Here is a 25,913-nt window from a genome sequence, read left to right on the forward strand (position 1 = left end):
TCCCAGTACATCACCTGCCTAGCTAACTGGCGGGAAATGCTTAAAACATATCGCTCTTCAGAACCACCTTCGCTGGACTCGCCTCCATCTGCAACTTTACGACCAATGCTCAGCCTGTCCAACCAGCCCAACCATCCATAAATCCTCCATTATTCTAACTCACATAGCCGAGTTAACTTCCTTATTCAAACCTGTCATTACAACGCAACGATTTCTGTCTTTCATTCCTACATAACCTTGTATCAAAGGTTTTAGGAATCTGATTTCCATAGACTTCGCTGTCTTTGTACAACGTAAACATTAAATATTTACAAATAACTCAAATATAAACAAGTAATTACAGACTACTACATACAAGACAAAAGAAAATAGGAACCGATGGCCGTCAAGCTTCTTCCATTCATCTCTGACCTTCGTTGTGTTCAGGCTTCTCATCCTCCGACATCCACATCCACACTTTAGTTTCTCGCATTCACACTCTGTCAAAACAAAACAGATCAGCTGGGAAGCTCTTTCGCCTCAGCTCCTGTCTCATCCATACAAACCTCTGACAAACGTATCAACACGAGGCAGGCAGCTCAGGCCTTAACCTCACAAATCGCTCTCACTCACTGAGACAGGAAAACAGCTTTCCCCTCTGTTCCAGAGACAATTTCACAGAGTCCTGCACTTCTCAGGCACTCCTCCGAACTCTCTCCCTCCATCCTCATGAGCGCCGCGCGAACAGAAGCCAGAGGAAGCTTCTCGACCAAGTCCTTGGACCCTGGTCATCTCAGGCATTTCACTCCCACTCCAACAACCGTACCGATACCGATGTACTTTAGTCTCACACTCAGCTACATTTAAATCGGACTCTTTTGGGGCCGATGATCAGCTCGGGCAGAACCACGCCTGAGACAGAACCCCCACTCTGCAGTCAGTTCATCCTTCCAGACCAGCCTACCTACAACGTCCTCCTCCATCATCATCATTACCATAGCATATATTCATCTGTCTCATCATTCATACAATCTATCATTACATATCGCATCTTAAACGTAAATGGTTTTGGCGTGGACCTTCTTAGTGAATAACACGATTAGGAGGCGATTGTACCTTTGAGATTCCAGAGGCTTCAATCGTCTTCACAGTAAGATGCTATTTACCTTCTTCTCATTTACCGACTATGGTTTTAATACTGATAAGCACCAACTTCAATTCTTCATGTATGCAAACATACTTGTCCTAAAAGATTGATTCTGATTCTGGAGAGGAGAGAACATTTAGCACTTAAGGATTTTACACTCGACGCTGGGGCTGAATCCCGGTTTGTTGTCATTTCAGTGATTGAAAAAAGAGTCCAAAAGTCTACTTGCTTGATGATGGGGATGAAAGACGGACTTTTCGTTGAGATAAGATGATTTGGCAATAAAACCAGAAGCATAGAGCGCTCCTGGATTATTGCACTGAGCACTTAGAGTTTATTAAGTCGCTTCGTCTAAATTTGCAATAGTTTCCAGGAGTTACAAAACTCTTGAAAGAAAACATTTCTGTTTAATCTTTCTGGTGTAGCTTAAAGCAAGTGTACAGTATTCAAACCAAATTCTTCTGTCTGTCTGTGTGTCTGTGTGTTGCATCTCTTGCCAGACGCTTTCAATGTGAGCCTCTTTTACCTGCTGAAACCGGCAGCTTTGGGTCTTTTTTAGTCTGTGGTTAATTGGCACGCCTGCCTAAATCAGTACAAAAAAAAAAAAGACAGTCTGCTGGGAGGAAGGCAACCAATGTGACGCATCTCATCCCCCTGCAGACTTCTTCATCTCTTGTAATTAATTGCATCTTTAAAAGAACAAAATGTAAATACGCCGCTGACATGCCGCCAATTAGTTTTTAAACCGCCGTCTTCCTGACGCTTTCTGCTCAACCGAGGGGGAAATCAAAAGTTTTAGAGGGTGTTATGAAAGCTTTTACAGAGTCCCTTTGTTCCCAGCGACACATTGTGAAAAATGCATTCAGGCCTGACAAAGTGCTCCTGCTCCGTGTAATCAAATCCCTCAGCTTCTACACGCTACGAAGTCGAGGCGCAGGAAGATCTGAGAGAAACGCAGCGTCTCACTCGTCTCTGCTTGTTCTTTTGATCAGCCAGACAAGCTGCTGTTCACACCGAGGAAATTTAGAGGAAGAGAGAACAAACTCATCCATGCAGAACAAATATTCACTAACGTGGTCAGTGATGTTGTTGAAAGGTCGGAGAGCATTGACCTCCTGCCTGAAACAAGTGTAAGGCCAACAACTATATCAACCAAAACAGCTGTGTTAAACGCCCTCAAGCACTGAGGGAACATAATGAGGAGGGCATTTCAGCTTTAACTTTATTTTTGGATCCTACACGTCTTTTATTACACACACACACACACACACACCTACACACACACACACACACACACACACACACACACGACTGTTGTGCATGGAAGCCTTGTAAAAACAGGTCTATGTCTTTGTACTTATTTTAGATCAAAGCTACAAACTGAGGGAGTTGGTTTGGGTGCTCTTCGGCGCCCACTAAATGTCTCTGGGTGCAACTGCACTGTCATACGACACACACACACACACACACACACACACACACACACATACACACGGTGCTTTAACGTCTCCCCCTCTCAGACAACATGCATCCGTTTACAAGCAAAACAATCATGTCGTCTGATAAGATTAAGAGATATTAACAACAAATATGACTCTGCGAGCATCCACAGCCCGTTGTTTTAAAGTGTTTGTTTGATGAACTTTTTCTGTCTCCAGTATATTCTCCTCCTGAAATGATCTACCGGTAGATATTTTCAGGAGTGCAGATGTGAAAACGCCTTTAGGGGGCTTTTGTCCTGGGTTAAAATAGCAGTTTGAAGGACCTCTGGTCTCAATTCAAGCATCAGGTGTTAGAAGTCAAACACTCAGAGAGTGGAAGAAAGAGAATCGCAGGATGCGTAGAAAGCTCAGCAGTAGTGAGTGTGTGTTTCACTGCTTTAAACCTGAAGTACCTTTTTAAAGTCAAACAGCCTCTGAGGCCGAGAGGAGAAGAATCCTCTGTTAACCTCGATGACTCTTGAAACAGGCTGAAGTAGTGTTTTCTGCCAGCTCTGAAGGGCTCGTCTTTTATTAAGAGCCAGCTAACAGAAGCAGGGAGAGCTCCGCTGTGAATTCAAAACAAGCTGGAGCTAGTGTATACCTTACTAAGTGCGTTAAGAAATCCTTTAAAGTGCCTCCCTCTGGAGATTTCCAAAGACGTACTAGCCTTGTTGCGAAGTTGTTTTTTAAAAATACGGTTGGTGTTTACACATCTTTGGCAAATGTGCAAGTCCCTGAAAAAGACTTCAGCAAGACCACAGTCCCACGGGCACCACAATGCACAACAAACCCGAGTATACAACTAAAATGAAAACAACATTTCATTTTAAATTCAATACAAACATTCACTTAACTACCAAAATGTAGTTTTCAACGTTTGAATCCCTGAACGAGATTATTTTTAAATCAGTGTTGAGTTCTGTCACTTTCTCAACTCAAGCAGCTCAGCTTGTTTGCTGAATTAAAACCACATCCTCCTGCTTATGGAGCATTCAGCTTTGACAGCTTGTGTCTCATCATAAAATAAACTGCTGCAGCCGTCACATAAAAAACCCCAAGTGTAACAGATTTTATTTTCCTGGTTAAACCTGCAGAAATCTTGAACATCACCTGAACTTGCCCTCTTCCTGTTTTCATACTAAACAGAGACAAACACATCACTCTCTTCTACCTCCTCCTCTGCATCCTTTTCTTTCAGGGTTTTTGTTTTTAAAGGGTTTTTATTTTTGGGTGCTCGATGTTAGAAGCACACCGGCAGCGCCACAGAAAACAAAACTGCTCTGTGATTTCACCCGTACTTCGCTCCAGGCATCACTCGCAGCGTCGAGGAACTGCAGCAGAGGAACAACAAACTGATGCAGAGCTTGTCTGAAAAACAGAGGGGGGGGGGGGATGAGGAGGAAGTCACTCAAGTATTTTTCTCATATAAGAATACATAACATTTTGAGTTTGAGCTTCTGTTTAGTAATAATGACTTTTAAGATTTTACGAGAGAACGATTTTACATAATTCTGACTTTCCTCATTTGTCCCCGTTTTAATTCCTTCTGATGTTTATCATTGCACTGGTTGCTAACTCAGAAGTGATTCATTGTTATCGAGGCCAAAGAAGGAAGTTCATTTAAATAATGACTTGTATTGTTCTACCGTGTTATATTTGAATCCAGTGTGTGCAAACGTCCAGCAGCGTGCTCCGATTCTTCACTGCTGACTTCTAAACGTAGGTTTAATGAAGGTTTGTCAGCGCGACAGGATGGATCTGCTGCTTTAAGTATGGCAAGACTGCCCTCTGGTGAATTACTGGGAAATGTCTGTGAGGATATAAAGAGTGCAGCAGCAGTAAAAATGGATGAATGTGAAGTAATAACTGAGGGAAGTTGATGGTATAAGAGGGGAGAAGGCTCTTTGACTGTTATTGCAGTTTGAAGGGTTGAACGAGAATAAATATCAACAGCATTTTATGTGAAAAAGAAACTGAATTTCTTGTAGCCTACATATAGAAGCATAGAGTGTGTTTTAAATTTCAAGTAGGGGTGTCTGTGGCTCAGTTGGTAGAGACGGGGGTTTTTAAACTGGGAGGTCTGGGATTCGATCCCCAGCTCGTGCAGCAACATGTTCGACGTTTTCTTGGGCAGGACACTTAACGGCAAGTTGCTCCCTCTGCTTCGTCAGCAGCGTATGAATGGATTAGCTACTTCTGTTGGTCACTTTTGAATGTGAATGCGCGAGTGACCTGGGGAGTAAAAGCACTTTGAGTAGTCAGAGAACTAGAAAAGAAATACACAAGCTGAAGTCCAGGTATGATGTAATAAATCAATGAAGTAGGCCGAGTCACTCTCCTCCTCTTAATGCAGACTAATAGTGTAAATTGTTTGATTCTTGTAAATTGCTTTCCTGCGTCTGTCATGCTCAGCTGTGGGTCGACATGGTTAGTGTTACATAGTGAATGTTTGCTCACGTGTGACAGAGCAGAATAACTGCTGCTGTGGTTCATGTGGTTGTTTGCCGTGTAGCGCTGTCCATGGTGCTGATTTCAACATGTCACTGACTTCATCCTGGACTAATAACTGACCGAGTTCTCACACTGTTTGTGTTGAACCATGAAGTCTAAAGTGTTTCATCTGAAGCTACTTAACCAATCAAGGCTGCACGCTCAACTGTAGGAAGATTAGAGACGCAGGGTATTACCCTCCCTGAGGTCACGTTTCCCCGGGATAAGTCAGTCAAGTATCTGTCTTTATTTACTGTACATGCACAGGAAGGGACACAGTCCAATATAAACTTGGGACAGTCGTACGAGAGGGCACTCACACTGTACATCTGAACGTCACTGCGCACCTCCAAAGTTGTTGTTTTTTTGTTTTATTACAAACAAGTACAGTACAAAAGCTCTACATATTATTAGAAGGCAACTTTTCCTTTTGTATTTTCATCGGCTGATGAAAAGGTCGACATGTAGATCTTAGAAAAATATGCCTTGAGGTAAAAACACAAATGGACCTCAATCATTTTCAATATTTTACTTTCTACAAACTGTGAGCGAGCCCATTATTAACCAAGGTTTTCTAATTCAACAGCCAATCACAGTTTATTTACAGGGCGTCAGAAGTTAGCCTGATGGCGGTCAGTGCGTGACCTCAGTCCGGACTACAGAGCTCACAAAGAGTTTCCAGTACAGCACGTGGAATCATGTGCACATTATGAGTCTGACAGCCTTGATGAAGGTCAGACTGTGTGTTGACCTTTGATGACCTTTGTGTGTTGACCTTGACCTCAGAAGCGTTACCGCGGTCAGTGAAAGGCTCTGATTCATCGTTAATGTAAGTCCGGTCTGTCCTCTTCCTTTATAATAATAATCCCCTCTGCTCTATAGTCCGTGGAGGGTGGAGCTGATGATGTCCATGAAGGTGGCCTCTACGCAGTAGCAAAGCTGGACGTCCGGGTCAGCTCCGCCCAGCTCCTCCGCCGTCCTCTGGGGCAATGTGAGCTTGGATGATGCTCCTCCTGACGCCACGGCTCCCTGAGGCTTTTCCTTCAAATACTGCAGACCTGAAGCAGCAGGAAGGACACACTTCTTATTCACGTTACTGTTTCAACATTGATCATTTATTGTAAGTATACTTTTATAATCAACATTTCAAACTGTGATTAATCTAGTTATCTACACTTTGTATTTATTGGCAGTTTTTCAACCAAGTACACATTAAAACCAGAATGTTCCTGCACAAGGTGTCACCATGGAGAGGAATAAATAACTAAAAGAATGTTTCCTTCCACAGGTAAAAAAACACAGGTATTTAAATGAGATCAGTCATCCATCCCATCGTGGGTGTGCCAATCTAAATCATCCCAGCCACCCTTTCTCCCAACGTTTCCCGTCTCTTGTCCGTTGTCCTATCTAAATAAGGCATAAATGTCCCCAAAAAAGTGACTTCCTTTAATTTATTTAATGACCAAAAAAATGGACCTCGGGTGTATAAGCTTTATTAAATGTTGAACAGGCTTCACTCTGAGAAACAGAAAATAACAAAAAAAAAAAAAACAGACTGGAGCTGTGTTTAATCTGAATGATTCAGATCCGCGGACTGTTACGGCCCCCTCTCCTGAGTTTGTTACTGACTGGAGTCTGTGTGTTTGTTGGCTTTGTGATATCAGAAACTAACTCCCAAATGAGAGTTTTTAATATTTACAAGAATGATCGGTTTGGTGGCCAAGGACAAAAACAAAACTCTGCTGCTGAAACGTCGTTCTCCACGGGGATCTGACAGAGGCGCCGTGCTGATCTGATCAATCCACATTCATTTAATGTCAATGTCAGTATGAGTCACTGGCTAACTTTTAATATGGATCTATTACCGTTTCTAATGCAGCTTTCCTTTATAGCTTCAACTAATTTCAAATATATTACTGTTCCCTGATCTCCATGATAAATACACAAACATGTCATGCTTTTACTCTGGTAGTCAAATAGATCACTCAATCAAAGGAAGTGTTGTAAAGCATGTGCTTAATGTATCACATACTGTTAGAAAGCCTCACTGAGTGATTGCTTTCGGTGTTTTTAACATTAAAAAATGAGCAAACAGCACTTACGAGCGACGAGAGGGTCGATGTCCCGGGCCTTGGTGGCCACGTCCGACGCACAGACTTGGCCCACTTGCACCAACAGAGCGGCCACATCATCATAGAGAGGAGGGAACGCCTGGCAGAACGCCACCAGACACGGCAGGATGGGCATGAAGAAGGAGAAACGCTTGGCCCGAGTCAGCACTGAGAGACAGGAACACGCACGAGAGGGACATAAACAACAGACAGGCCGGTACACACTGTACACAGGATGATGTAATAACAGTCAGAGGCCAGAGGAGGGCAGCCCAATAAAGGGATACAGGATCAGGACAGAATGTGAGGAAAACCTCCTCTAACAGAGACTCCCTGTCTTTCTTCCCTCAGTGATCCGTTAAGTCATTTACATAGTTTTACATAACGTCATAATGATGCTGCTGAGTTAAATGTTAATGAAGAAGGGTTTATAAATAAGCACTAACGGGAAGTTTAAGGTTCATTATTTTACAGTAAAACATCTAAATTATTGAAATATGTTCGATGTATATTTTTGTTTTTGAGTTCTTACATTACCTCAAATATTTCCAACAGTTATCAAACACTGAGAAATCTGATATTTTAGAGCCTTAATGCCCCGTGTATTATCTGGCGGCTGCCATGACAGATATGACATGTTTATCGTTGCCATGGAAACATCGGATGTTAGATCAAAGACCGCGTGAGCTGCTCCTCAAAGCTGCCGCACGGTCGCGGTTTGTGCTGCTCTGATATAAACATCGCGTCACTTACACACGGATACGTTAGCTCGTCTGTAAACATTTTCTCTTCCTCAGGTCGGTTTCGCCCGCTCGCCTTTAACTCAGTTTGTTTTCAACAGGGGTGAGGGAGAATCAGAGAATCACTCCCATGATTCCCCACCAGCCTAAACGTCATCTTTTGCTATTGTTTCGATTGCAAGCCCCCTAATGGCGGTATTTACATACTGTGTGTTTAAGATGCCCGCTTCTTATTCTGGGCCCTCTTTCAAAATGTTTATAATAATAATAATAATAATAATAATTATCCAAAGAGGTTTCATCGTCTCCAGGAGAAAAATACCTGCAAATTAAAACCATGAATGAAGCCGTCTCAGGTTAAACTGTGGCTATCTGATACTCTTGGGATTGGTCTTCAGACATGATCAGGTTCATCGGCTGTTGTTCCCGTCTGCTGTGTGGCAGCTCTTTAAGATAACATTCGGGTACAAATGTCCACAGTTTCTGAGGTTTGTGTATTGCCTTGTATTAGCAGGGAGTTAAGATTCTGTGTGTGTTCATATTTTGTGTAAAAGATGTTGAGACAAAATCACGGACCTGTGAGGAGGGTCCCCATGACGCTGATCGCCAACCTGGCAACACTGAGAGACTTGGGCAGGGCGTACTGTGTACACAAGTACGACAACAGCTGGATGGCAAAGATCTGCAGAGACACATGTTCACATCTTCTTAAAAAAAACAACAACCACACACCAGTGTAAAGAGATACTTTGGCACAAGAGGAAGGCAAGTCTGTGATTGAAAGCCAGGAATAAAAGAGGAGATGAGAGAGGAGGCTAGTGGAGCAGGGAGGTGCTCACCTGCTTCTCCAGCTGGGGCTGGGCCAGCAGCTCTGGGATGAAGTCCAGACAGATATGGATGGAGGGGATGCCTGCCACAGTGAGAGGCAGCAGAGCTTGAGGGTAACCCTGACAGAGGAGAGTTAAAGGGGTAGAAACAGGAAATGAATATCTTACATAAAACCCAAGAATGATAAACAATCATGTAGCAGTGTACGTTTGTTACGTTAAACCAGTGTGCTGAATGCAAACAGCAGCTTGTGCTTGGACGAGGGCGGATTAGTGTGAAAGAGGAGGGATTGGTTTGATGAAGTCCACCATATGGCCGTCTGTTACTCCTGGGAGAGCTGCAGCCACTCACCACTAAAGCCATGGCAGAATGTGATGACTAATGGGGTCAGCATGACTTGGCTCTTTTTTCGAATAACTGACTGGGAGGTATTTTCAGCCATATGGCACGATCAACTCAACTACTCGGAGAAAGGGCATTTGCATGATATCATTACTTTCTAATGGGCAAAACTTGGAGGGATGCAAGAAAATGTAGTCATGCATGAATGTCAGAGAGGCTGTGAAAAACACCAAAGGGTCAAGAACCGCACATGTCCCTTTTGGTCCTGTATCAAGCCTCTTTTTAAAACACTCTGATATCTGTGAACCTGCCGGCCTTCACACTGTCTCGATCTTGTCCTCACTCTGTTACCTGAAAGTGCACCAACTTGGCAATATTTGGGTCGGCGATGAACATCTGATGCAGCAGACAGCAGATGAGACATTGCACCTCCCGAAGGTCGCTGAGCAGGCATCCCTCAGGCTCTCGGCTTTCCAAGCTCCCCGTGGCTCTTGGCCCCAGGCTTCCCTGTTTGGATCTTCCTGGAGCGGAGCCCCTGATGCTCCTTAGCAGGCTCTCCGCGTTGGCCCCCAGCTGCTGCTCTTCAGAGTTCGGCAGACACACCTCCAGGAGGATCTGGACCGCTGCGCTGTCCTGGGGTTAGAGAGAAACGAGCGATTACAATGCATAGGTGTGACCTGTTCTTTGATATGATTGAATTCAATTATTGCTGTTTTATTGCAAAACAAACCTCATGCTGTGAAAATGGATGCTGTGCTCACATGTCATTTGTTGTCTAAATTAAGTTAGACAACAAGGCTTTGCAAGGCTCCTAGAGTGACCAGCTCCAGCTATGAGCAATCAAACAACACAATCGCTCTGTCGTGTCCGTGTTATGACTTTAAAGGATTAGCTAAATCAAATCTGTAAACTGACGAAGAAGTTCCTAACTCAGGAAAACGATGCGTTGCAGCACGAGTTTTTAAAATGTTTTTTTTTATTAGCGGTACTGCTTGTCTGTTAGCGATAAAAAATACCTGTGCAGCTAGAAGGGCGTTCTTTAGCTCCTCCCTGGTGACCTCTGGCGTGTCTGGCTGCCCGGGAGCGCCCGGGTTTGAGACGGTCAGGCTCTGACGATCAAAGTCGGCCGTCTCCTTCAGGTGACAGTGAAGATAAGCTTTGGAGGCCAGCAGGTAGCCATTAAGCATGTGGAGGACAATGTCCATCAAAGGGGGACATCTGGGAAACACAAAGAAGAGAAATCTGTCATTTTGTTTGCTGTAAAGTTAAATCTGAGCTCTGCCTAAAATAATCTATGTGCAGGATATAAATAAAGAGGATGATCACACAGGGGCTTCAGTTCTTTAAGCACCATGAATGGATTATTAAAGTATCTCACTTTGTTTCCTTTTGGCCATTTAACCATGAAAAGTGTTTTTAAGTTGACTATTTCCCGAGGTTTCACACTTTTGTTACTCCTGTTTTTCTCAGTCATAACCGCGGTAATCTGTGTGGGTAGATATGGTTCAAAACTGCGTACGTCTTCACAGATTGTACAAAAACATTCTTTCACAGGGATGAGGCGCACACTCCAGCGAGTGCGTGAACAAGCCGTTTGACTCGTTACCTGTACACCCTCTGATCACAGCGCAGCACGATGAGAGGGTCCACCATCAGGTCGTTCTGAGTGTACGTGTGCTGCCGGAGCAGCTTGGCCGACTGCTGGAGGGCGTTCACCGTCATCACCCACAACCTGCAACACAGACGCACCGCTTCAGCCATCATTCACATCACACTGTCCATAAGTGACGGGAAAGGTTGACGCTTTATCTTTTGCATTTGTGGCCACAAAGATCAAAACTTAATTCTTAACAAAAAAAACCCTTTAAAAGTAGAGATGTCAAACGTCAGTGAAGTCTAATAAAGAAGAAGACTGGCAGCACAGGGAGGTAAATCAATCTATAAACAAGCCGATCCAATCAATAACTGCCCACCTTTTCACGATGGATTTATTGTATTGGAAGATCAAATGAAACGTTACACGGGACACCTCAGGACGGGTCCAGTGAGTTCAGCATTTCAGTTGAACATAAATGAGCCCGTGGCAGCTTCCCTCATCTATCTTATCAGAGCATAACTAAACTATAAACAGCAGGGTACTCCTGGAGCTCTTAGCCTTCCTGCTGCTCGCATCAATCACTAGATCTGTGTGAAATTTGGCACTTGTGCCCTCCTCCAACAGATGATCCACCAGAGGCTCTGCTCCAGCCCTGTGCATCAGTCAATACTACGAGAGGGAGTGGGGAAAAGAGAAGGAGGAGGCCTCAGTCCCTTGCAGCTCCCTCATGAAGTCTTTCTCAGTTTTGCCGCCCTGACCTCTTCTTGTTACAGTTCTGGTTCAGATCGATGGCATGTCTGCTCAGAGCTTTGGTAACTATGTTTCTGTGGACCCCAGGGCACAGGGAGGGTCACCCCTCTCCTGTCCGGGGAGTTCACACAGAATGACACAGTAGCCCGGCTCAATACTTCAGATCTATTCACACAATAATCATTGAGCAAGCAGCCCGGGGTCAAGGGCAACACGTCTTGTTCCACAGCTCTTCCTTTAATCCGTTTACTCGGCCCCCCAGGAAATCTACCCGGTCTTGAGTCAAGTGCTACTCGAAGTGAAACCAACTGAAATATGATCAGCTAGAAATCATTTTATATTATGAAGTATGTATTATATACAGTAAAGCAATCCTTGGGTCTGCTCCCACACGCAGGAAAGTACAGGTCAGTGTTCTTTATGTTCTCAGGTTCTCTTCATGCACACAGAAGTCAGGGGGCTTCTGGGTATTCTGCTGCCTCAGCCTGGACTCTGTTGTTGACTTTAAACTCAAGGAGCTGGTGTCCCACAGTGTTTTTAAATCCAAAATAAAAGAGTTGGAGGCAGATTCTACAGGATGTCGCTGGTTTTAGCTCGACTGCTTCAACAAATAACTCCCGTTTTGGACTCCTAGCTGGTTCTCTTTTAATGTCAGTGTTTTTCTAAATTGTGCTTCGTCTCCATTTGTGTCTCTGTCTGTAACTTTGTGTTTTTGCTGCTGCCTGACTAGGCCAGGTCTCCCTTAGGATAGAGGTTCTTAATCTCAATGGGACAAACCTGGTTAAATGAAGGTTAAAGGTCACATTTTATGCAAACACACTTCACCATGTTTCTCTGACGATGATGATGAGAAAAGTTAATTCGCTCTACTCTTCAGAGAATGTGTGCTCAAACAGGCCCTTTAGAGATGACATCACAAAGGGCAGTAGCCCCTCCCCCAGGTGGGTGACACTCCCACAGCGCAGCGTTTGTTCTGCCCTCTGAGTCTGCCTTCTCACCGTAAACAATAGGACATGGAGCGAGAAAGCCTCTGACACTCAAGCTCTTCCAGAGAGGGGGCGTGGCCAGACAGCTCATTTACATATTTAAAGCTACAGACACAGAAACAGGCTGTTCTGAGCAGGGCTGAAATAGAGGGGTTTATAGACATGATCAAATACAGGATCAAAGCAAAGACAAGATACTGACTGTTTCTTGATTGATTTGAAAAAGTACAAATACCCCTCAAAGACTGATATAACAAATCTACTCGTCATTTAAATCATTCCATTCTGTTATAAAATGTCACAATGTAAACAACTTAAATATCCTAATACCACAGTGTACAACTCCAAAGTGACATTTAATGGTGTCCCCACTGGACGCTGTCACAGTAGCATTCTCCATCCTCGTCCAGAGCGCGTACCTGCGAGGCATCACGGTGTTGAGTCCCATCCAGAGCTTGTTAAGGGTCTGCAGTATTCGTCGAGGCACAGCGGGCTCCAGCAGCAGAGCCATGCTGGCTGTGAGGGCCTCTGCATAAGGGATCAGGTCTCCAGGGGACAGCAGCGTTAAGTGCTCCAGGATCCGCATCAGCCTGGGACTGCTGGATGGTAACTTCTGGAAGGCTGTGAAGCGAGAGAGAAAAAGATGATTATTTAAAGTCATGATTGGAGGATCGTTGTTGTGTTGCCAACCCCTGAGAGATTATTCAGGTGCCAACAGTGGAAACATCAGGAACATTTGTCTATGCTGCATGGTGGCGAATATAAGAGTACAGAATCATCTTCCTTTTACGTTAGAGATCAATACATGCTGAAAACAGACATGTTGAAAGTGCAGAAGGGAAAAAGAAAGTTTTGCAAAAACTAAACACACTTTTTTAATTCAGATGAAAGCCCCTGTACACCTGCTAATAAAATGCAGACGAGATAATGTTCTATCCATACGATACTTTTCTTTTCATTAATAATTCAGTTATTTACCTTTTTGCAAGACGTTTGTAATGCAACCGTGAGCCTTTAAATACCCCCTGGATGCATTTCAACCAAACAGTTGTGTTTATGAACATAAACTATAAAATACAAATGTGTATACAGGGTGTGTGTTTGGTGCTTTAATGTTCATAATGGTGTCTCCTAATGATTATCTGGAGCACTTTTGCTGTTTTCAAGGATGTTTATCAAAGAAGCCAATTACAGCATAATCCTGTAAACCCCTGAAGGATTAAGCACAGGGTTTCTTTCAGGGAAAATAAATGAATTACACAACATTAAGATCTCTGAATGTTAAGAGACTGATATCAACACTCAGGCAAAGATACACACGTTGCATCAGATTGATATCACAGATGCTGCTTTACATCAAAATGAGATCTTTGTAGCGTTCCCTCCTTACCCTGGTGGAGCTGGCTCTGTGTGTATCTGCAGGTGTTACTGGGGAGCATCATCTTCCTCAGTAGGGGCAGAGTACCAGTCACTTCCTCCTCACACACCCAGTCCTCCACCAGACACAGGTGGGGGTAGTTGGTTGCCAGCAGTCTCAGCAGGGCAGAGTGCAGACCTGAAATGAGAGAGAGAGAGAGAGAGAGAGAGAGAGAGAGAGAGAGAGAGAGAGAGAGAGAGAGAGAGAGAGAGAGAGAGAGAGAGAGAGAGAGAGAGAGAGAGAGAGAGAGAGAGAGAGAGAGAGAGAGAGAGAGAGAGAGAGAGAGAGAGAGAGAGAGAGAGAGAGAGAGAGAGAGAGAGAGAGAGAGTTATCTTTAAGTTTACAACGCCTATACAATGTGTGGTTTAGAGTTCAACTTTCTTTTGTGTGAAATTGTTTTGCACCCCACCCCCACCCTCCAAAAAAAGTCCAATTTCTGTTTTATTAAATCCAGCCTTAAAAAGTCTCCTGTTGTACCTTAAAAACACAAGCTGGCTGTTGGCACGATTATACAACTTTTCAGCTGACTATTTTCTTACTGTTTCAAGTCCAATCATAGACACCGATGTGTGTTAAGACTTCATTCATCAGGATCTTAATTTATCAGAGAGCTGAGTTAGTAGCAGAAGAGAAAGTGAGACCTCGTGAGTCACTCTTTAATTTGTGTTCTTTGTTTGTTTTGAAGGGTCATTTTGAGTTTCTCTCAGTCAGCGCGGTTGCTCCTTCTTTGCTGTTTTACAGAGCTAAGTCCAGACTGACAAAACATGTGTGACTACTACATGCACTTTAAAGGAGCAGTATGTCACTTTGACACCTAGTGTTTAAAATTAGTACTGCAGTCCACATGAAAAACATTAGAGAGAGCTGTCTCTAAGGTCCCGATGCTATTAATAACTGCAGAGAAACAGTAACACTTAAATGTAGTGTGTGTGTGTGTGTGTGTGTGTGTGTGTGTGTGTATAATCTGCTATGTTTGTTACAGACATGTTTTATGTTTTGTATTACTATGTGATGTTCTAATTGTGACCGAGGGGCTGCAGATGTAAACTAGCTCTAAGCTAACTCTGGTGCAATACATCAAACGGCAACATTTATGTTTAATATTGCACATGGTTCCTTTACAAATACAAGTTAAGTATAAAGCATAGAGGCTACAACTTCAATCTCGTTCAGTAACAGATGTGATTGATACTTGCAGACGTCACTACATTATTACATTCAAACTTGGATATAAAGAAACCTAACTTACCTCCTAGCTCCTGCTGCAGACCCTGGGCCTGAGTAACCAAGTACTTAATGGGGATCTGGTCCATCAGAGCTGCTGAGTAGGACTTTGGCTTCCTCTGCATCAGGGCTACGTTAAAAGAGACAAAAGTGTGAGTGAAGTGAAGAGACTATGAGACAGGACATAAAGAGGGTGAGAGCGTTAAGTAAGAAAAGGATAAGACAGAGCATGAGTGTTTTTAAGGACGCCTGAGCTGCTGTGACCATCTTTTAGAGCAGCAGAGGTGATTTTTCATTGACGTAGGTTCATTACCACTGCTGATGGGCTTCATTACTCCTTCCTTGAAGGCTGCGGGAGCACTTGGGTAAACAGAGCAATTAAAGAGATGGGCATAAACCCTCACATAAATCTGGCCTAATGAAGGGCAAGAGGAGAGCTCGTCATGGGAGAGAACAAACACTGACTAGGCTAACTGCTAATGCTCAGTCTAACCTACAGCTGTCCTAGTTAGCTCAGCCTCAGCAGCCATTGTGCTTGGCTCTTTGTCAGCCGTCCAATTTACTCTTAAAGAAGTGGCCGACGTTCAGAAAAAGGATGAATGGCTGCACATGCAGAGTGAGAGCATCTTCTAAAACTTCACAGAGGACAAAAAGCTGCGTCTCTCCTCTAACCGCCTCACTAATTCACTCCATCGCGAACACAATGCCTCCTTCAGTGGAGGAGATGACAATGGATGCACTTTAGACAGGCAGTTGATAAGGAAATAAGAAATGGAGAGAAAGCGAGCCAAAAGCCCAGAGTAATATGAAACACATTTATTGTTGTGTACACACCCAGCTGTTTGGTGCTCGCCAACAAGTTCTCCTCATAAGACAGGATGTAGTAGAGGATGAGGAGCTGGGTGGTGATGGAGTAGCGATGTCGTCCTCCTCGACTAGCCTCCCCTTGCTAACCGAATGAGAGTGAGAGAAGCCAAGAGAACACAAGAGGTCAGAGAAGAAGAGTTCAGAGGAGCTCTGAATCATCAGCGAGTGATGGACATCGATCATCCTTAGACATCTGGTTAACTTCTTGGCAATGGGATCCTGGTTATTTCCTTTTTAAAATGCTATGTTATGAATCTCTTCTTAAAATATTCAAGATATCAGTCAATCAATACTTTTCACGTCAGGCAAATTCCAGAATATCACAGATTTTACAGTCAATTAAAGTTTTCATGATAACGTCTGCTCTGCCTGGGTTTTCTGCATCCTGGTTGGAAGCATGATAAGATATGTTAAAGCCAAACAGACCCATGATTGCATGAAACTGCTCAGGCTTATATAGTTTGTATAAAGCACTAAAGGCTGACTCACCCCAGTGGAGCTCTGGAAGACATTGAGGATCTCCTGCTCGGTGATTGGCTGGTTGGTGGCCTCTGGGTTGGCTTTGGACGCTGGAGTGAGGATGGAGTTGATATAGACGTCGATGAGAGGAATCAGCTGGGTGTGAATGGGTGTGGTGGTCTCGCAGAGCTGTCGATAGATCCAATCCTGCAAAAATGCACACGAGGACCAGAGGGCGAAATAAATATTCTACGCAGTCACAACACACCCAGCAGTTATTTCTCATGAACTGCACAGATCCTACCTTGATGGACACTTTGTGCTTGGTAAAGGACCGGCTCCGCAGCAGCTGGTAGATACAGTGAATGGGGAGGAAGCCTGTGATGGTTGCACTCAGGTTGTTGGTCACTGCCACTCTCACAGCGTGCGCCGTCACCACCTACACAGCACAAATATTAGAAAAAAAAGAGAGCTAACCCTCAACACATTCAGAACTGTTTAAATCTCTTTTTAAACTGCGCTCCTGGATTTTTTCAGGAATTGAAGTCAATGAATGAATAAACAGACGTACTTCTCAAGTTTTTTTAAATCTCTCACAACAGTGTTTACATTTTATATCAATGATATAAACATGCCCTCTGGGATATGATGGACTCTACCAATAGTGCATGAATACACTTGTATAACTACAGAAGTTACGAGACCAAACTGTTCTGTGTACAACGATGGTCGTCTACATTTATGTGAATTGAACTTAAGATGTATACACATGTTGTCACACGATCAGATGCTGCTTCGTTAGCGGTGTATGAATGTGTTTGAATGGGATGAGTTGCTTCTAATTGTGTCTTTACACGGCAGCCTCTACCAACAGGGTGTGATTGTGTAGGAGTGCACATTAAGTAGTCAGAAGCAATATACAAGCTCAAGTCCAAACGTATGCACCTGCTCTGTGAAGATCTCCTGTGTGAAGATGGTCTTCATCTTGCTCAGCGAGCTGGGCTTGATGGCAATCTGTGAGTGAACATGGGCAACAATAAGAAGGAGAACATCAATAATGGTGGGGCCTACTGTGAGTGAAAACCACCTGAAGGCAACAGAGCTGCATTCTGTACACCCTCCATTTCATACTTTATTAGAAAATTCTACATGGCAGGCTCAACGTTGAATTGAGAGGATTGCCCCGGGGGAGGAAACAAAACAGGCTCTAAATCCAATTACATTATACATCTTAGTGGAAAATACACTGAGACAGGCAAACTACTTAGTACGCAGGCAGGAAACAATAGTGCACTTAATAAGTCATAAAACAACAAATTGGCCACGGGGTATGGAGTGTCTTTGTAGATATGTGCATGCTGCAACGTTTCATCAGGGATACAGTGTTTCTGTGAGCCTGCTGCAGAGGAGGAGTGGGGCGAGCAGCTGGTCAGCCAGACTGATGTATTGATCACCCCCTCCCTCCCACCTACCACCTTACCTTCATCCCCAAAGTAGAGCACACCAACTCGATAATGGAGCTGAGCTGGTTGCTATGGAAATACATGGCAACCAGTAATAGCATCTCTCCAAAAGAAGCAGATACGCCCGCAGCACTGTAAGGAGGACACACACATATGCATGCAGGGCGAGTGAATAAACAGACTTGTCATCAATCCTGCATACGACAGGACAGAAACTGAACAACTGAACACAGCGATGACTCCAGTCGCATTAGCCTACACACACACACACACATATATATAAGAGTCCCTTTAGTCAGAGATTCAATCTTTTGAGCCTCTGAGAGGATTTATGCTCGAGTGGACTTAAACAAGTATAAATTCTTTCTAAGACAGCTCATAATAACTTCATTTTAAAATACACTATAGAAACAATCTGCTAAGTTGATCAGCTCCTCTTTTCAAAGCATCTGATGATGCTTTCACACATGAACATCTCCTGATATTTCCAGGAAAAGCTGTATGTGTGAACTCAAGACTTCACCTGGAGTTTCCCCCGACAGACCCAATGGTTTTTCTCTCTCTTTTTTTTGCATTGAGGAGAATATCCTCCAGAAATGATGTAGACATTTTGAGGAGTGCAGATGTGAAAACGGAGCAAAATGAAGGGCTGACATTCTCACGTAGCAGTTTATTCACACAGTTAAGTCTGTTCCCTAAAGCTTATCAGCATTGTGTCTTACCTCTCAAAATATTCCTCTTCTTTGATCATCCAGCTGAGCCACATGACCATCAGCTGTTCCTGCTCTGGAGTGCTGAACACACACAAACACACACACACACAAAGAGAGGATATCGTTTACACTTATTGGAACTAAACGGCGGTATTAAATGCAGAAGTTTGGCAGCTGAAATTCACTGGCAGACAAATCTACCTTTAACTCCTCTGTTCGCTAAATAAGACTTGTGCTACCTAGGAGAAGGTACGACTGGCTTTACGTACCTGACCAGTGTGGGGAAGGCCAGCAGCTTGCAGAATGACAGTGAGACGAAGCGAACACCTGCAGGAGTGGCTGGAGGCCGGCTGGTCATCAACTGCAGGAGCTGCTCCGCCTCTTCATCTGTAGGTCTGCAGGGAAATCACACTGCTTATATTATCGATGTCATCTCTCAACAAGCTTACAAGGTCTGTTTAGAAAACCAAACCACGCTAACACTCAGATATCAGATTTATAATGACATGGACTATCAGGAGGGCTCAGGCTGATCTGTGACCTACCTGAGGCCTGCTATGCCCATCAGGGCACAGTAGAGCCGCAGCAGAGCGCTGGCCTTCACCACATGCTCCTCCCTGAGGCCCGAGTACCCCGAGCCGCCGTCCTCTCCCATACCATTGTCATTAGGTATGTGGGTGCTACGTGAGCGGGGCAGGATGGCAACCAGCTCCAACAGCAGCTGTCTGCGCATCTGCCACAGCACTGAGCTGCTTTCTCGCTTCCTCTGAGAGGGAATAAGGGACAGTTAGATGTCAAGTGCTTCCACACCTGTGCTTACATTAAGACTCCAACCGGTCAGGGTTAAGCACATGTGCACAGTAAATGCAGTGTTCCCCACACGGGGACCCGATCTATCTTAATATTAGGTGTGCATATAGACTATTCATCGAGCTTCATTTTCTAACTTATTTTAGTTGTCGTCCCTTCACCCCTCACCTGTTGTCCATTGCGGATGAACATGCTGAACCATGTACGGACTTTGCTGTTGGTACCCAGCAATAGCCCGCTGACATAAGAGACCAGAGGACTGACTGCCTCATCAGCTGTATCGGGTTTATAGTCCAGAGTCAGAGCCACTCCCAAACCAGGCAGGTGACACTCCTCCACCTGGGAAACAAACAAGCACAAATGACAAAAACATGAGGAGTCTAATGGATGGATTCATTTAAGCTCTGTATTTAAGTGTTCTTTGACCCCTCTCAGGACATTTTGAATACGAGTACGAGTCCTGCTGACGCGCTGGTGTAATATTGGTGTCGCACTCTTTGACAGCGTGGTGCTCCATATTAGCACGAGCGCTATTTTCGCTATTAACGGTCACTTGATAGACTGTTATTATAAAAATCTCTATCTTACATCTTCTGCATGTTGTTTTTATGAAAACATGTTTCTGCAAATTATCAGTCAACTTGTCAACAACCATCGTGAAACACAAACATCCTAAAATGAAAGCACTTCACAGCGAGTGATGAGGACGTGAAAACTGCGCTAACAAGTCTCAGTTTACTCATGAATAATTAAAGAGTCAGAATTAATTCTGCAGTAATGTGCTCCCTTCAGAATGAAGCTGCTTTGATGAACGCTGAGGTTTAAGTGGACAAACTTTGGCTTGTTCTGAGTTAGGTGTAATGATGCTGTTAGTTTAGTATCCCGTGATCATTTCAACAGTTTAACTGACCACCATGGCTCTGATGTTGAGGGCCTGCGAGGGGTTCATCTGACACAGCTGCCTCAGAGCTTCAGTCCGACGCCGACCACCGACACTCTCCTCGTCCTGACGCTCTCCGTTCTTGATCAAACCTCGACAAACTGCGAAGACACAAAGGCTCCATAAGACATCACAATCAGAGTCGGGTTTTATTGACAAGTACGTTTACACATATAAGGAATCTAACTTGGTGTATCGGTGCAAAATGAAACTAGCAAGAGCTTAAATAACAAAATAACATAGAATTTAAAAATGTAAAATATAAAAAATAATAAAAACACAAAATGTATGAAAGGTGCAATAGAGTGCATGTAAGATAATAAGTGAAAATAACATGCAGTTTGTAGCACCCATAAATATATATATTTCGGGGCACAGCCTAACAGAGTGATTGGAGTCAGGTCTGGGGACCAGCTCCGGTTCAACATGACAAACCTTGATGCTTCCAGACAGAACCATTTCCCACACGCCACCCTTTAAATCAATTCATTTCACTTTCAATTCATCAAAACAAGGTATGTTCTTGTAACAAGGCCAACAGGACTCCTTGATGTCGACTGCCACATAACGCACACAAACGCTCTCAAATGCTATTGACTTAGCTCAGGCCCTCTGTGTGATAAGGAGGCACTGGAGACAACAGGCCTTTTCTCCTAATGCATCTCTGAAAGCAAAGACGGTGCACTCTGTGAGTCAGAGCGAGACAATAATGTCCATCATCAATCAGAGACAAATACATGCACCCCTGGGGCCAGTGTGGCACGGCTGGAAGTAGAGCAGAGACGACACAACTCAGAGGAAATGTGCGATGACTACTCAGTAACAATGTCTCTGAAGTGACAACTCACCTATCAGAGAAAGCTTCTGCATTCCCCTCCACATATGTGAGGCTAGCTCTGGTCTCATATCATCAGCTGACAGCATGTGCAGTGTTAGGAAACAGATGAAATACCTTCATTGAAGCTGTCTGGGACATTGGCAACCAACAGGCACAGGAACCAGTCTCCATTGCGGACATGAAGCAAAGCCTCTGCCACGTCCACAATGGGCAGCAAGGACGGCAGCTCTGAGGAGAAGAGACGCACCGTGAGGACTTTCATCATGTGAGCAGAGTGTGTGTATCAGCAGCGAACAGACCGCCCCGCCTCCAGCTACGAGGAACACTCTGTCCTCCACGCCGATCATCTCTGTCGGCCTGGCTCACAGCGTTCCCAAAGTTTAAGGCTGTCATACTGCTGTTTCTGCAGCGCTCACGACAGAGTCAGATGACCTGACTGTAGCTATTTCTAAACCTCAATGGACTGTATATTTCTACATTTTTACCTTATTTCAACAGAGTATTGAATTGTATTGCAAGTTATAAATGAACATATCCAATTATGTTTCTATTTCTGACTTAAGTGTGTGCTATTAAAATGGCACTTGTATTGCTTTCTTTAATTATTATCATTGTTATTAGTTGTTTTTTTTGCTTTCTCTTATGGTTATCATTGATTTATTTTCTATATTCCTTGGGGAAGTCCTTTTTTAAGCCCATATTGGGTTTTTTAACCTCTCCCACATTTATTATTCTTGTTTAATGATTTCTTTTTTTGTGTAACTGTCTTTTTTGGTGCAAATAAATAAATAAATAAATAAAATTAATATGAAGACCAAAAAATATTAGTTCCAATGTTTCCCACACAGATGATGCTAAGGCAGACCACCGAGACCACAGACCAGAGAGAGAGAGAGAGAGAGAGAGAGAGAGAGAGAGAGAGAGAGAGACTGAAGTGAGGCTTCTCAGCCTACTGATGCCCTCTTTGTTCCTGCAGCTGTCGATGCTGTCCTGCACTCATAGTTCAGGATGATGAACACTTCTTGTGTGGATCAGCAGATGTAAAAACGGACCATCGAGTGGAACTTTTTAAAACGCGAGTCATCTTACTGTTTTGCGCACTGCCGGGTGTTTTTGTTGTGTATAGGAGAATAGACAGGGAGTCAAGCACCAAAGCCAATAATAAAATAAATCATATGACAGACAGATTGTTGCTATGAGCATGTTCGTATATAAGACGATGAAATGAGTCGAGTACCTGCTTGTAAGATACAAAGGACATCAGCAACTTCTTCCAGGTACACGGGGCTTTCAAAGAGTTCGGACGACTTTAGGAAAAACTCTCCATTTGAGTCAGCCACCTGGAAACAACAGGAGAAACACACAACTTGAATCAATCACATCATTCTGAAAGCAGCATTTTCTGAAATGTTACGTTTTAATGATTTGAATGAGGTGATTTGATGCATGAAGAAATTTATTAATTCATTAAATTCATTAATTTTCACACTTAACAGATAAAATAATTAACAGAATTCGACTTTAGATGTGACGTAGGTTCATGCATATCACCAGTGACAGAGTGCTATATGAAATAAAGAACTCTGTGCTGACCTGTTTCTGTCATCCGATATCCATTTCTCAAGAAAGACCCTTCGAAATATTGAGTTATTTTATAATTTAGTGTCTTAGTACTTTGACAACTTTGTCTCTTAACATTTAAGCTTTTAAGATATCTCTTCCAAATTTGTATAAAACAACAGGCAACTGCTTCAACGTCAAGTTTTATTTATGACATCAGTTTGCCTCTTCCAGCACAGATTCTTAATTTTCTTGTCATCTTGCAATGATGTGTATTTCATGTAAGAATAAAACCAGCATGTATAATTCAATCTGAGTTAGACCATGATGTCAGTGATGATCTGGCTACCACTGGGACCTTTGACTTTACCTTGTTCATGATGGCCAGGAGCTCACTGAGGGTCAGACGGAGTCTTCTGAGGGGATCACTGTGTTCAAACTCCAGTGTCAGACCGTGCTGTAACTGGGACACCAGGATACTTTCCCCGTTGGAGCCGCCTGCTTTGTGCCTGGAGGGGAAGTGATGGAGCATGGTGAGTATACTGGAGAAGGTCAAACACAGAATTTGATCCCGAAATGTCTGCATGGGCTTGAACAGTGGCAATCCAACTCGAAAGTATAAGTACTGTAAGCTTGTTAATCAGCTCCATGCCTTCAAGTCCTTCTTATTCTGAAGAAGAGTATAGGTAGAATAAATGATGTATTTGTTTGGTGCCTAAACAGTGGTTTCTAAAAATATATTTTTTGCATTTGTTTTGCAATTCAAGTACTCGGTTATTATGTGGAAGTGGGTATACCTGCGTATACCCTGCACTATATCAGTGAGTGTAATCATCAATACTGCATTTCAGGCATTACCAGGAGGTTGAAGAACAACTACTGTATGATATAAAATTAACTCATTTGGTGGTTTTGACAATCAAGCTGTAATTAGTAATTAATTTTTAGTTTATATAGTTTATAATCAAAAAATGAAAGCACGTCTTTAATAAAGAACAGCGTTCAAGTAAGTATACCTCAGCTGTTGCTCCTTTCGTGCATCCTGCTCCAAGTTATGAAAGTCCACAGACAGAAGAGCCACAATGGAGTTCACAGCTTCTACTCCAGAGAGCAGGCGGAGGATGAGTTTCTTGTCCTGAGCCCAGGACTGGCTCTGATCAGCTGGAGCACATAGAGCCATCCTCACCAGGCAGGGCAGCAGCAGCCTGAGCTCTGGGTCACTGAGAGCAGCCAGGCGCACCACATCCACCTTCTGCATAGCCTCAAAGGCGTATGGGCTGACAAACTGCAGCCCTGCACTGTCTGCCATCTCTCTGCAGCAAAACCTGCGAGGGAAGAAGGCAAAACACAACGTTTAAAAGAGATTAATCTGAGACTGCATACTGCAAAAGACGTAGGCAGACATCCAGTGTGGGTGTTGAGAGGATGAAATGATTTGAAACATGAAGAAAAAGCTGCAGAAACTTTACACAAACTGTGAAAGCCAAAGAGAGATCCACTGACAGAGGAAAACTGAGTTACAAAGCGACAATGCATTTAGAATGTTACACTCACAAAACAATAATTATATAGTGGGTTTGTCAAGAAGTTTGGTTAGTCAGAAGCTCATAATATCAAAGTGGTTATTCTCATAACAACCGACCAGTTAACCAACGGGGAAGTGACACTGATGCTAACTGTGCTAAAGTTAGCCAATAGTTAATAGACTACTAGTCTGCATCAAAATCGTGACTTAACCTTCACTTACATTGTGTTAAATTGATTTGAAATATGATAGCAGGCAACAAGTACAAATCGGAAATGTTCAAGGGGTCATCCTTCGCGAAAGCAAGGACCCGAGATGAAGCCGGCACTGCCTCGGAAGCTAAGCTAAAAGCTAACTGGTCGATGCTAGCCTTTATTTACTTTACCGATAGCGTCTCTTAGCATGCTAGGTGCCTAGCCTAGCTTAGCAAGTAGGCTAAGCTATCTTAGCTTTAGCAAAAGAGGCTAGGCTAACTCGACAGACAATATTGATCCCTTGTCCACCTCTACTGGATAAAAAACAGTTAATGTAAATGAGTGAAATGGACGATAATAATCTTACCTCACTTATAAAGGTGATAGTCTTTTTTTTTTTTAAAGAGAAAGTGTCACCATGGAGGCATTCAGACCTCGGACTCGGATGTGTGCCGACAACAGCTAACCTTATAATGGAGAGCTAAGTCAGTGGCATAAAGGAGCTCGTCCTCTATGCTAAGCTGTTTCTGGCAGATATATAGAAATGTCTAGATATTTTTGTGCCTTCCTGTCTATTATGATTCCCGCATACCCACGTGGGCCTACTTTAGCAGGAATGACTGAATCAGTGTGACAGTGAGGAGGGTGTTGACTGACTGAAGCACTGACACTGACTGGAGGCAAGCTGCTGCTGCTGCAGCAGGACCATCCCCCAGCTCTGCTGCTGCAGGACCATCCTCCAGGTCTGTGGCAGGACCATCCTCCAGCGCTACTGCTGCAAGACCATCCTCCAGGTCTGTGGCAGGACCATCCTCCAGCTCTGCTGCAGCAGGACCATCCTCCAGCGCTGCTGCTGCAAGACCATCCTTCAGCTCTGCAGGACCATCCTCCAGCTCTGCTGCAGCAGGACCATCCTCCAGCTCTGCTGCTGCAAGACCATCCTTCAGCTCTGCAGGACCATCCTCCAGCTCTGCTGCTGCAGGACCATCCTCCAGCACTGCAGGACCATCCTCCAGCTCTGCTGCTGCAAGACCATCCTTCAGCTCTGCAGGACCATCCTCCAGCTCTGCTGCAGCAGGACCATCCCCCAGCTCTGCTGCTGCAGGACCATCCTCCAGGTCTGTGGCAGGACCATCCTCCAACTCTGCTGCTGCAGGATCATCCTCCAGCTCTGCTGCTGCAAGACCATCCTTCAGCTCTGCAGGACCATCCTCCAGCTCTGCTGCTGCAGGACCATCCTCTAGCACTGCAGGACCATCCTCCAGCTCTGCTGCTGCGAACCACCCTCTAGCTCTGCAGGACCATCCTTCAGCTCTGCAGGAGGACCATCTTCCAGCTCTGCTGCAGGACCATTCTCCAGCTCTGCTACTGCGAACCATCCTCCAGCTCTGCAGGACCATTCTCCAGCTCTGCTGCTGCAGGACCATCCTCCAGCTCTGCTGCTGCAGGACC

The 25,913-nt window shown here is 44.0% G+C and overlaps 1 protein-coding gene across 3 annotated transcripts; it reads right to left on the reverse strand.

The window, feature by feature from the left end:
• Positions 1 to 5,452: 5,452 nt before the first annotated feature.
• Positions 5,453 to 25,122, reverse strand: ints2 (integrator complex subunit 2). Of its 3 annotated transcripts, none has more exons than XM_079355545.1 (25): positions 24,829 to 25,122; positions 23,759 to 24,067; positions 23,113 to 23,251; positions 22,420 to 22,522; positions 21,297 to 21,410; positions 20,315 to 20,445; positions 19,573 to 19,743; positions 19,140 to 19,360; positions 18,864 to 18,989; positions 18,604 to 18,675; positions 17,899 to 18,013; positions 17,364 to 17,432; positions 16,723 to 16,857; positions 16,449 to 16,625; positions 15,927 to 16,041; positions 15,118 to 15,222; positions 13,842 to 14,006; positions 12,871 to 13,072; positions 10,725 to 10,850; positions 10,135 to 10,336; positions 9,470 to 9,751; positions 8,788 to 8,895; positions 8,525 to 8,630; positions 7,200 to 7,376; positions 5,453 to 6,155 (listed from the first exon to the last, which is right to left on the reverse strand). In XM_079355545.1, exons 2-25 carry the CDS (start codon positions 24,049 to 24,051, stop codon positions 5,974 to 5,976), a joined length of 3,636 nt encoding a protein of 1,211 aa, XP_079211671.1. In that variant the 5' UTR covers positions 24,052 to 24,067; positions 24,829 to 25,122; the 3' UTR covers positions 5,453 to 5,973. The 3 variants fall into 3 exon arrangements, with proteins under 3 accessions (XP_079211671.1, XP_079211670.1, XP_079211672.1); XM_079355544.1 differs by lacking the exon at positions 24,829 to 25,122 and adding an exon at positions 24,490 to 24,810; XM_079355546.1 differs by lacking the exon at positions 24,829 to 25,122 and adding an exon at positions 24,297 to 24,446.
• Positions 25,123 to 25,913: the final 791 nt, after the last annotated feature.

This window comes from Symphodus melops, assembly GCF_947650265.1.
Source record: "Symphodus melops genome assembly, chromosome: 11".
Taxonomy (NCBI): Eukaryota; Metazoa; Chordata; class Actinopteri; order Labriformes; family Labridae; genus Symphodus; species Symphodus melops.

Excerpts from the sequence above, each read along its gene's own strand:
- ints2 (XM_079355544.1), bottom strand. Across the intron at positions 21,411-22,419 it reads CCTTTGTATCTTACAAGCAG|AGCTGCCGTCCTTGCTGCCC; the intron begins GTACTCGACTCA and ends TCTTCTCCTCAG. Across the intron at positions 19,744-20,314 it reads TCAACATCAGAGCCATGGTG|GTGGAGGAGTGTCACCTGCC; the intron begins GTCAGTTAAACT and ends TTTGTTTCCCAG.